We start from the raw sequence: 12,762 nt of genomic DNA, 5'->3' as shown, positions 1-12,762 counted from the left end.
CTCCCAATGTCTGGATCTCCCAATGTCTACATCTCCCAATGTCTGGATCTCCCAATGTCTACATCTCCCAATGTCTGGATCTCCCAATGTCTAGATCTCCCAATGTCTAGATCTCCCAATGTCTGGATCTCCCAATGTCTGGATCTCCCAATGTCTACATCTCCCAATGTCTGGATCTCCCAATGTCTAGATCTCCCAATGTCTAGATCTCCCAATGTCTGGATCTCCTCCTTCCACGTTTGATGTGTCAGCTCTTCAACATTTGTTTTTGTGTAGACTGCAAATATTTGGCGTGAATAGACTGTAACAAGTGGACGTGAATATACTGTAACAAGTGGACGTGAATAGATTTAACAAGTGGATGTGAATAGACTGTAACAAGTGGACGTGAATAGATTTAACAAGTGGATGTGAATAGACTGTAACAAGTGGACGTGAATAGACTGTAACAAGTGGACGTGAATAGATTGTAACAAGTGGATGTGAATAGACTGTAACAAGTGGACGTGAATAGACTGTAACAAGTGGACGTGAATAGATTTAACAAGTGGATGTGAATAGACTGTAACAAGTGCACGTGAATAGACTGTAACAAGTGGACGTGAATAGATTTAACAAGTGGATGTGAATAGACTGTAACAAGTGGACGTGAATAGACTGTAACAAGTGGACGTGAATAAATTGTAACAAGTGGATGTGAATAGACTGTAACAAGTGGACGCGAATAGACTGTAACAAGTGGATGTGAATAGACTGTAACAAGTGGACGTGAATAGACTGTAACAAGTGGATGTGAATAGAATGTAACAAGTGGATGTGAAGAGACTGTAACAAGTGGATGTGAATAGACTGTAAACAAGTGGATGTGAATAGACTGTAACAAGTGGACGTGAATAGACTGTAACAAGTGGATGTGAATAGAATGTAACAAGTGGATGTGAAGAGACTGTAACAAGTGGATGTGAATAGACTGTAAACAAGTGGATGTGAATAGACTGTAACAAGTGGACGTGAATAGACTGTAACAAGTGGATGTGAATAGACTGTAACAAGTGGACGTGAAGAGACTGTAACAAGTGGACGTGAATAGACTGTAAACAAGTGGATGTGAATAGACTGTAACAAGTGGACGTGAAGAGACTGTAACAAGTGGATGTGAATAGACTGTAACAAGTGGATGTGAATAGACTGTAACAAGTGGATGTGAATAGACTGTAAAAAGTGGATGTGAATAGACTGCAACTAATGAACATGAAATACTCATAATTGAAAAGAAATTTAGTGATCATTTCTTGTCATATTACCACTATCATATCCACATATATATATTATATAATCACAACACCCAATCTTAGATGAAAAAATACATGTCATTCAGTCACTGATTTGTGTGTGTGGTGATATAAATTTCAGCACAGAAATTACAGGTTACTATACCAGTAGACCTAGTTGATGCCTAGCTTACGCAATAATTCTTTAACCTTTTTTTTTTATTTAGAAGACACGCATCCAATAGCTTCCTTAACGGCAATCGCTTCCTTAGAAAAATCGTGTTATGTTTTAATGTTGTTTTAGAACATAATGACAAGCTCCGTTCCTTGAGTTTTTTAACTGTTTTCAGGTAATTAAAGACTATCACCAGTGCCAGTCTTTTACTCATAAAATCATTCATCCGAGAAAACTCCAGAGACATCCGAGTTCACACCTGGTCACGAAGGGTTAACATTTTCTCTGAAATTTTTCTATTACTTCTAATTTCTTTTTTTTTTTAAGATTAGGGAAGGTATGTGTGTGGTGGTGGATTGTTCTGGCACTCATTGTGTGCATGCCTAAGATTGCAGCATAATTTTGTTTTGAATTCAGAAACTCTTCGGCATGGAACAGTTTTAATTCATTACGACTCCTAGCTGACACACACTTTTGTCTAGAGAACCGTATCAGCAGCCACATTAGGTTTGCCTGGCCTATATATCTGAAATTGTCTAGTAGAGTTGTGCGCCGCACACTCTAAGGCCAGCAAAAGCAAACAAGAGCTCCCTTCCACCTGCCTGAAGTCCTCCTTCCCGCCACCCATGTCTGGCGGGGGGGGGGGTGAGACTCGGGGTTAAACTTAAGATTTATTTTGCATTCACTTCCAGTGGACACGGGTACTCCGGAATCGAGGACTAGAGACGCAGCTGAAGGCCGCAACACTAGGACCCCAGCCATATTCCTTTAGACGCTAACCGTGCGGGAGGCGCCATTTATGTAACTGTCCCTTGAGGGACGGCGCCTGGACGTTGACAGATCGCTGCGGGAGCTCTTTTTCAACCTCGCACAGTGCAATGAGAATACTCTCGTACCCTCTTAGGCACTCCCGCGGGAGCCTTGTTTCGCCACCCATTTGTCCTAGTCGTCCCCTCTCACGACCGTTTCCACCCGGACGCCACGATGAGGTGGAAACAGCTCAGTTCCAGTCTCCACCTTTGAATTCTTTATTTTTTAATTTCCCTTTGTTCTGTTTGTCATACATAAAGGCCACAGAGCGTTGGTCAGTGTCAAAGGTAAAGCGATTTTCTACTTACTATTGTGTTGTAACCTAATAAATTACTACAGGAAGACATGGCTTGATTCTAGGCTTTATTGAACAAGAATGACAAAACAGTTCACAATAACACATTACACACACACACAAGCTGACCTGGATACCAAGACATTTTGACACACAAGAACAGTGTAGACGTGAATGGTGGCTGTTGTTGTACTTGATTTACAAACAGTTCGGAAGTGTCCTTTTTTTCCGCACTGATGCCATGTGAAGCCAAAATGTCGTTCTTTACATTCATTAAAGTAACCTTGAAGGGGTCTCAGCCCAGCGAATAGGACGCTGGTGAGCATGTAGAATGTATTCTGAAACTTGATTTTTTAACAACTTTAGTTTAAAATGTTCGTTAAAGGGAATCTCCGATGGTTTTTGAAATTTGCGTTATTGACATATTTAAATTCTGCGTAAAAAGTTGTAATAGTAAACATTTTACCATTTTTTATTTACATGGTTAGAAATATTTATATTTAATAAATTAGACATTAAATTCTTGACTTATTCCCCCCCCCCCCCCAAAAAAAAAACGGGGTTCTTTGAGATTTTGTTTTTAGGTTACTGAATAGGAAACCAGATCGTATCGCTTCATTCTTCCAGTTGCTGTTAGGCTACGTGACGGCCTAGTCCAGAGCTATGGTATAGTTGTATATAGATAGAAGCGTTAGGATAACCAACTCGAGAAACAAAGTAACATTTTCATCTAAGCCCCTCCCTGTCCCAAGAAGTTAATAGATCGTGTGTCTGACTGATTCTAACAAAGTGGTCAGTGTAAGGCTAGTCTAGATTACGTGTAGTCAGACATGACAAGACAACCAAGCGATAGTGTTTGTTGTGTGTTAAAATTGAGTGGTCAGGCAAGAAAATACACACTTTTTTATTTTCTTTGCGTACAAGACCTACATCTAGATCTAACTACATAGACGAAGAAATATTCATTCTGTGAGAATGTAAACTTTACTGTATGGTTTTCCGTTATACAGTAAGATTAAATTAATAGGTTTGTGTGACGTCATATAGAAACCCGGTGAAAGTCTGTTCGTTTTGGATGAGCAGAAAAATGACGTCAGAAAAAAATCAATGACTAAGTTATTATTGAAAATATGTAAAAAAAAAAGAATAATATATTCATAATCTGTAAATTAAAACACATATTATATCAAAAATTGTCCAAAACATCGGTAGTTTCCCTTGAATATCCTTGATGGACGACAGAAACTTCTGAACTGTGTCCTACCAGTGAGTCCATTTTTCTGAGGCCAGAGGAGCATATGGATGTCCAAGTCTTTCTGTCTGAGTAATTTATCCATTATTAATTAAGAATTCCAACACTTATCCAGACACATAATCTTGTTGAATAAATTGTAATGAGCTAACTCTACAAGAATACCAATATCTTGGCTTTATTCAACAAGATGACAGTAGACAGTGAAGAAACATGTCTCCTATGACCTTAAGTACTTGGAACACACACACAACAGACATGACCTTCTGACACGCTGGACAGTGGACACAAGTAGAAAATAGACACCTCAGTTACCCTACACACATGTAAGGGGACACAATAGATGTAGATTTTAGTTTACAAAACCAAAAAGTATTACCTTTTTTTTTTCGTTACTCTTCCCCATATTTAAGTTTATTTTTAGTGCTCTGTTGTGTATGTTTGTATGTTGAATGTGATAAAATAATATTCAGACACTTCTAGACACTACTTCTAATTTGTTAATGCGGAATAACATAATGCATTATATATATATCGTTTCGAGTAGATCTGAGCGGCGCTTGTAAGTTATTTGGGGTGGGCTCCTTCTTGTATTTTAGCACGGCTTCTCTTTTGTTTCTAATGGCAGTTTCCATTTCTTGCAGACTTGCTTCAAACCAGTCTTCATTTTTCTTTGCTTTGTTCCCAAAGACCAGTGATGATGTTTGGTACATAGTATCACGTATGAGCGTCCACGTTTTTTCTACCTCAGTCACTGAGAAGTTTTTAAAAGCTTCCTCTAATTTCTTTGTGAATTCGGTGCAAAGATCAGGATTGTTTGTGTTTGCAGTATTCAGGCGTGGTTTTCTTTTTCCCTGTGATTTGTGGATTTTTAGTAAGCACCAGTCTTGTCCGACAGGACACTAAAGTGTGATCAGTATCACAATCCGCACTTTGAAGCTACGTGTCAGCAATATGTTTCCAATGTCCTTTTCCGCGTCAGTATCATATCCATCTGGTGCCAGTGTCCAGACCTAGGATGCCTCCATGAGACACGGCTGTGGTTTTGACCTGAAAAATATGTTGTTAATGCAGAGCTTATGGTATGTGCAGAATTCGTGAAGTCTTTGTCCGTTCTCATTCATCCTGCCGATTCCAAAAAGCCCAAGGCAGTCTGGCCAGGTAGTGTGGTCCGCTCCTACTCATGCATTGAAGTCACCTAGAATGACCATGTGCTCTTTTTGCCCAAAGAATAGCAAGACAGTGCGCTAACAAATACTGGCAGAACCTTTGTGAAAACATCCAATCTTGTGCCGACTGTGGTAACATCAGAGGACTATACGAGGGCATGAAAAAAGCTATTGGACCTCACACCAGCAAGTATGCCCCACTTAAGTCAAAAGATGGCTCAATCATCAGTGATCGTGCACTGCAAATGGAGTGATGGGTAGAGCACTATGCAGAACTCTACCAGATTGAAAATGTCATCTCGCCAACTGCTTTGTCTAACTTCCCACCACTTTCAGTTTTGAGCGAATTAGACAAAACGCCCTCTGTAAAGGAACTGAGCACAGCCATTACATACTTGCACACAGGAAATACCCGGAGGAGATGGTATTCCTGCAGAAGCCATTCAGGCTGGAAAGCACGCCCTAATCAAGCCACTCCATGAACTGCTAAGTTTGTGCTGGGAGCACGGAATAGTCCCCCAAAATTTGAAGGATGCTAACATAGTAACAATTTTCAAAAATAAGGGCGACCGCTCCTATTGCAACAGTTATAGAGGCATTTCACTTCTGAGCATAGTTGAGAAGGCTTATGCCAGAGTAATACTGAAGCGTCTGCAGATCTTGGCAGTAAGAGTTTACCCAGAATCGCAGTGTGGCTTTAGGGCCGATAGATCCACAACATATATGATCTTCTCCCTGTGGCAGCTACAGGAGAAGAGCAGAGAACAAAGGCAGCCCCTCTTTATAGCTTTTATTGACTTGACCAAGGCGTTTGACCTTGTCAGCAGAACCGGCTTGTTTGCTGTATTAGAGAGAATTGGCTGTCCAAACAAGCTACGGAAACTAGTGTCAGCTTTTCGTGAAAATATGCAGGGCACCGTACAGTTTGACAGCTCCGCCTCTAGGCCATTCTCCATCAAGAGCGGAGTAAAACAAGGATGTGTTCTGGTTCCAACACTATTTGGCATCTTCTTTTCCGTTGTACTCACCAGCGCTTTCAAATCCCTGGAAGATGGAGTATATTTCCACAGTAGATCCGATGGAAAGCTATTTAACCTGGCACGTCTTAAAGCCAAAACAAAGAGAAGGCGTATCTTGATTAAGGAACTGCTGTTCGCCGACAATGCCGCACTCATATCTCATTAATATGAATGATTGTAGAGGCATGTGAATGCCCTGGCAGCTGCTTGTCAAGAGTTTAGCCTTACAATAAGCCTCTCCAAGACTGAAATCCTGGCACAAGATGTCGCAGAAATACCAGTGATACATATCGGAAATCACACACTTACGGTGGTGCAGGAATTCACATATTTGGGAACAACAATAGCCAGCAACCTAGATTTAGACACTGAGCTGACAAAAAGAATAGGAAAGGCTTCAGCAGCGATGGCAAACTCTCCAAGCGCGTGTGGGGAAAAAAACAAATTGACTACAGCAACAAAAATGCCTGCGTTCTGAGCACACTTCTTTATGACAGTGAGAGCTGAGCAACTTACATGCGTCAAGAACACATATTAAATAGCTTCCACCTACGCTGCCTGCGACGCATAATGTGCATCTCCTGGAGAGATCGTGTTACCAACCAGGAAGTTTTGAAACGGGCCAATGTGCACAGCATTTATGCTCTTCTTCAACAGAGAAGACTACGCTGGCTCAGTCATGTCACTTGCATGCCAGATGTTAGAATCCCTAAAGACATCCTATACGCTAAGCTTGCAGAGGGAGTCAGACCCAGGGGGCGTCCAAGACTAACCATCAGAGATGTCTGCAAGCGAAACATGAGAGCCATGGGCATCGACCTAAGTATGTGGGATGAGATAGCCCAAGACCGGACAGCATGGAGACAGACTGTACATGCTGGTACGAACTTCGCCAAGTGCAAAAGAAACAAAGCTGCGTCAGTCAAGAGAAAGAAAAAGAAATCTGCCCTGTCAACTAGCCCTAGGACAGATGCATATACATGCACGAACTGTGGCAAACTCTGCCGCTCCAGAATTGGCTTGATCAGTCACTCCAGATTTTGCCCCATCTCAAGACGTAGCCAAAGCCAGTGACTCATCTGGGCGCATCCATTGTCTTTCGAGACAGAAGTGGCAGGACCGATGGGAGGCTGAGACTCACAATAAACTCAGGCAGATTGTGGGGGATGTCAGGTGTCGGTCCACATCTAAGGGTCTGACAAGGTAGCACGACCATGTCCAGACTTAGGATTGGCCACACCTACATCACGCACTCTTTTGTGCTGAAGAAAGAATAGCCCCCACTTTGTGAGTATTGTGACTCTCGCCTCACCGTGGAACATATCCTCATCGACTGCCCCAGATACCAGGATGTCAGGGAGAAATATTTTAGAGCCACTAATTTAAAAACACTATTCAATAATCTCGACCCTGGGAAGGTACTGGGCTTTATCCGGGAAGTGGGGTTGTCTACGAAGATCTGATTTATGAATTTGTAAACATGTACTATTTACATTAGATTTTTACCAAATTATTAAATTTTTACTACCTGTACTATTTTAACTGTGATAGACCTTGATTTTAATGATTTGACTGTATGGAATTTGGCCCTTGTTGTGTGGAGGGAGAGTGGCCCTTGAGGGACTGCAGGCACGACATGGCCTAAATTGTGCCGATGTGCCCAAAATCAAAATCAAATCAACAGAAGGAGCCATATATATATAAGTGCAAAGAGATGATAAACTTATCTTGTGCGTACATCAGTGGTCAAGAACAATCAGGTCTGATGACATGGTACTTTATAATGCAATACAAGTTTCCTTGGACTGATCAGAAGCTAGTACACTATCTAGATTCTCTTGAAGCTAGAATCATTTTTAGTATAGTGAGATAAACCAAGAGAAGGGCTACGACCAGTAAATTACAACAAGGGCGACCAGTAAGCTACAACAAGGGCGACCAGTAAGCTACAACAAGGGCGACCAGTAAGCTACAACAAGGGCGACCAGTAAGCTACAACAAGGGCGACCAGTAAGCTAAAACTAGGGCGACCAGTAAGTTACAACAAGGGCGACCAGTAAGCTACAACAAGGGCGACCAGTAAGCTACTACAAGGGCGACCAGTAAGCTACAACAAGGGCGACCAGTAAGCTACAACAAGGGCGACCAGTAAGCTACAACAAGGGCGACCAGTAAGCTACAACTAGGGCGACCAGTAAGCTACAACAAGGGCGACCAGTAAGCTAAAACTAGGGCGACCCGTAAGCTACAACAAGGGCGACCCGTAAGCTAAAACTAGGGCGACCAGTAAGCTACAACTAGGGCGACCAGTAAGCTACAACTAGGGCGACCAGTAAGCTACAACTAGGGCGACCAGTAAGCTACAACTAGGGCGACCAGTAAGCTACAACTAGGGCGACCAGTAAGCTACAACTAGGGCGACCAGTAAGCTACAACTAGGGCGATTAAGGTGGCTAGCAACTTAACTACTTCTTAAAGAATCTGTTAAGAATAATGAATAGTTTATGTTCTAACATTTTTTTTTACTTGAGTTTTAGATTTAAAAACTAAGGCCAGCGAAACAAACGAATAGGATCAACAGAAAAATGAGAATTGTATACAATTAAAATAGCTTCTTCGCTAGAAACCATTTTAATTTGAAATATAATCAACATGCCCCTCACCAATGTTTAACATGTATATTACGAATTATTCTATGACGACCTAAACCAAATATTTGAAGACATTCTTCACTTGGATATTTCCGACTGGGTAGTGAACTCTTTCGAGAGTAGACAAACTCAGATCCCAAATACGATGAATCTATACTTACACAGAAGCTTATTGAAATATCCACAAATAGGAACTTAATCCAATGTACATTGTAAAGACGATTTTGTCTGCTCTTATTATTTGGTAGAACGTGAATTCAGTGTCGTAATGAACCTCGACTAACAAAGAAACCGACAAGAATTTGGGTTCGTTGAGCTGGACATAAACACACTCCTAACATCTCCCCAACCTCAGTCAGGTGACCAGATATTTGGGTTCGTTGAGCTGGACATAAACACACTCCTAACATCTCCCCAACCTCAGTCAGGTGACCAGATATTTGGGTTCGTTGAGCTGGACATAAACACACTCCTAACATCTCCTCAACCTCAGTCAGGTGACCAGATATTTGGGTTCGTTGAGCTGGACATAAACACACTCCTAACATCTCCTCAACCTCATTCAGGTGACCAGATATTTGGGTTCGTTGAGCTGGACATAAACACACTCCTAACATCTCCCCAACCTCATTCAGGTGACCAGATATTTGGGGAGGCGGATCGCAAGTCGATGATGGCACTCAAAACCCCCAATTGACTAAGCTCATAGAATTTTGTGACTTTTTTGCTTTAATTTTTAAATTGGAAAGGTGGTTTTTAGCTTTAAACCCAGCTGGTGGGGGGTTTTAACCCAAAACCCTCTGGAGGGTGTTTTAACTTAAAGCCATATGAAGGTTTTTTTTAACTCAAAACCCCTTTTGGCTACGCAAATAGAATCTGGTGAGTGTTGTATGCTTTAGTCTTATATTGAAAAAAAGTTTTATCGTAAAAAAAAATTGAAGGGGTTTTAAATCCCCCTTGGCTACGCTCATGGAATTTGGTGACAGTCATTTGCATTATTTTTTGTTTAATAGAAGAGAGGGGGGGTAACCTCAAAATCCCCATTGGCTGCACTGGGGCAAAGGCTGGTTAAATATTAAAATCTCACCTAAAAATTAAAGCAAAAAAATCAGTCACCGAATCCCACCCCTATCTGCATGGGCGGATTTCATTTAACGACTGTCACCCCGAAGTCGGGACGTCTGGTCACCTAAACCTCATCCAAGTCGATTGTATTTTAAACAAAGGCATCAGCAGTGGAGGTGAAAAGCTGACAAGGAGTCAGTAGTTTTAAATACATCGGAGCTATCGTCTCAGAGGAGGGAACCAAACCTGAGCTACTGGCCAGAATTGCATAGTCCACAGCGGCACTTGGAAAACTCAAAACAATATGGAAAGACAAAGGAATAGCCCCAAAAGCACCAAAGTCAGACTGATGCGCTTTCTAGTCATGGCCACATTCTTATATGCTCTGATTGCAGAGCTAGAGAGGAGGATCCTAGCAATGGAATTGAGATGCAACAGAAGTATCCTAGGGTATCACATTTAAAGACCACATCACAAATGAAGAGACTAGAGACAGGGTTGCTAGGGCGATTGGACCCAACGATGACCTAACTATTGTAAAACAAAAAAGAAACTAAAACTCTCTCTTCGGGGCTTGCAAAGACTTTCCAAAGAAGAAGAGGCAGACAGTAAAAGTATGGACGGGCCTGTCATTGAAAGAGGTTTCAAGGCAAAAGACAGAGAGGTATGAAGAAAGACGATTGACAAATCTTGTGTGGTGCCCCATTGGTTCAACAGACTAAGGGATAGGAGTAAAAAACGTTTTGTCTGGAGACTTTCATTGGACCAATCTTTGCAGTGATCTTTTGTCTGGAGACTTTCATTGGACCAATCTTTGCAGTGATCTTTTGTCTGGAGACTTTCATTGGACCAATCTTTGCAGTGATCTTTTGTCTGGAGACTTTCATTGGACTAATCTTTGCAGTGATCTTTTGTCTGGATACTTCTGCACTGTGATCTTTTTTTTTTTAATTAACAAACTCAAAACCCCTTTAGCTACGCTCATAGAATGTGGTGACTGTAGTTTGCTTTAGAATAATATTGAAGAGGGGGTTTTGGGACCACAAAGAGTGTGTCGTACAACGAAATTTGGCAGAACATCTTGAAAGAATGGACCGGCCTCTCTCTTGATATTCTGCTAACAACGTCTGCTGACCGGAACGAATGGAGAGATTTGGTTACCCTGTCACAGCGCCCCCTATGACATCAAGATAATGGGATCTCTTAAAACGTCGAAATAGTTTCCCTATAGCTGTAAGAAATAATCTGATGTGTCTTCAAGTCAATGTTTCTGCCTAATCAAATCTTTTATGTGTCCATCACTTTTAAACTTTCGGTCTTTTTATCTCAGTTGAAAATAATGATCACTTGGGTGACTATATATATATATATATAGCTCCTCCTTCGTTGTCGAAGATGAGCAAATTTTCTATGGACTCGAAGATGGCTGTAAAGTTCAATACTCGCTTTAAAAAGCCGGCCGCATATGTGGCATGGGTGGGTTAGGTCAGTTACAGATAGGCCTGCTTCTTCTCTTAGCTTTTTGTTGGTTCGGCGCTCTTTCGCCCTGGCCACTCTTCTTGCTTCACTTTTGTGACTACTGTAGCGTATATATATATATATATATATATATATTTAAATATGAGACAAATCACAACTTTCTATTTCCTTTACACTGGTGACGCATTTCCTAGAGTGTACTCCTTGTAACAAACCTTCTAATGACTCAGAGTATAATTGAATGTATAGGTAATGAGTGTACATTTTGTTTCAGATAAACACACACACAAATAATGGTTCATTTATTTATAGAATTTGTTTTCCGATTCTCTAACATGAAGTGATTTGCCAAACTTGTTTTCCAATAGAACTTCAAAGTGACGCCATGGCCGAAAGAAGATTATGGGAAGTTTTATGACGGTGATTCATATATTGTTCTAAATGTAAGTATATGCTAGATGAGTATATGAATTAAAAGCTTCAGAGCAGATAAGCTAGGTCGCTAGATTAGTATCAAAGGGCCTGAAAACTCCAGACAAGTGTCAGATTAATATAGGAATGTAGAACTGGACTAAGCATTTGCTTACATTTGTGGAACTATTTTTTTAACTTAAATATATAAGCAATTATTGATAATTAATATAGATGTCCACTTTATAGCGGCACCCAAAAGGGGGAAAAGCCGCACTTACCTTTATGTAGTCAGACCGTCCGTTCGTCCATCCGTCCCGTTTAGGTCTTAACAACTAAAAAAGATATTGAAATTCCGATATAATGATATTTTAGATCTTGCAAAGTTCTGGTCCAGCAACTACTTTTTTTCTTCTCTGAAATCGAACCGTTTAATTTTAAACTATAAATATGCAAGCAGTTTTTTTTCCCCATAAAAAATAGAGCTCTTTTTAATAAAATACTTCAGGGGAGGTAAGTCTATACTAGATCAAAGAGTTCTTCCTTCATAACTCTAGCTTCATACATGGATTTGCGAGTTGGTCTTAAATAACAAGCATCTAAGGTCAGGATTGAATAATTACTTATGGCTAATTGTTAAATATTTGTTCAATTTGTAAAGTAACCTATTTAGTTATTATGTATTTGAAACGATCAATGTGAAAGGCTGTGTAACTGCTTGTGTGTCTAAAAGAACGTCGTCCCAAGACATGACGTTAAACTGCGCTCCTCTTTCCTTAGCACTTTTGGAGCTCAAAAGTGCCCTACTTCTTTTCTATCATTGTGTCTGCCTCCTCTTTTCCTAAGTCTGCCTTCATTGATCATCACACTGTCTCCTTAACTTTAAATTCTCACTACGTCCTAGACCAGTCCGTTTGCCGTGGACTGCGACGGGTAAGGGGGGATAAAGAGATCCTGGTGTTTGAGTGGTGGCTATCTGAGGATAAACCACAACAACACAATACTTTGGCTCCAAGTTCCCCTAGACCTGAGACCCAGATGGCCCGCTCTGGGTCAACCGGCTGGTCATGCCGAGCTACCAGCATAGGTCGTCGACCTATGCTGGAGGGCGGTGGCTGGAGGGTCAATCAGGGAGCTGCTGTATCGGACACATGTCCGATGTAGC

At 41.1% G+C, this 12,762-nt stretch overlaps 1 protein-coding gene across 5 annotated transcripts in view; it reads left to right on the top strand.

Moving 5' to 3' along the window:
- Window positions 1–12,762, top strand: part of LOC106073222 (gelsolin-like protein 2) — a 58,278-nt gene that overhangs the window by 19,612 nt on the left and 25,904 nt on the right. For all 5 annotated transcript variants that reach the window (XM_056026226.1, XM_056026225.1, XM_056026228.1 and 2 more), the window contains exon 5: window positions 11,555–11,629. In XM_056026226.1, coding sequence (XP_055882201.1) covers window positions 11,555–11,629 — 75 coding nt within the window. The remainder of the gene's footprint in view (window positions 1–11,554; window positions 11,630–12,762) is intronic.

This window comes from Biomphalaria glabrata, chromosome 4 (genome assembly GCF_947242115.1).
Source record: "Biomphalaria glabrata chromosome 4, xgBioGlab47.1, whole genome shotgun sequence".
NCBI classification, from domain to species: domain Eukaryota; kingdom Metazoa; phylum Mollusca; class Gastropoda; family Planorbidae; genus Biomphalaria; species Biomphalaria glabrata.
Note: the sequence above shows the minus strand (reverse complement) of the source record. Positions and strands in the feature narration are given on the sequence as shown.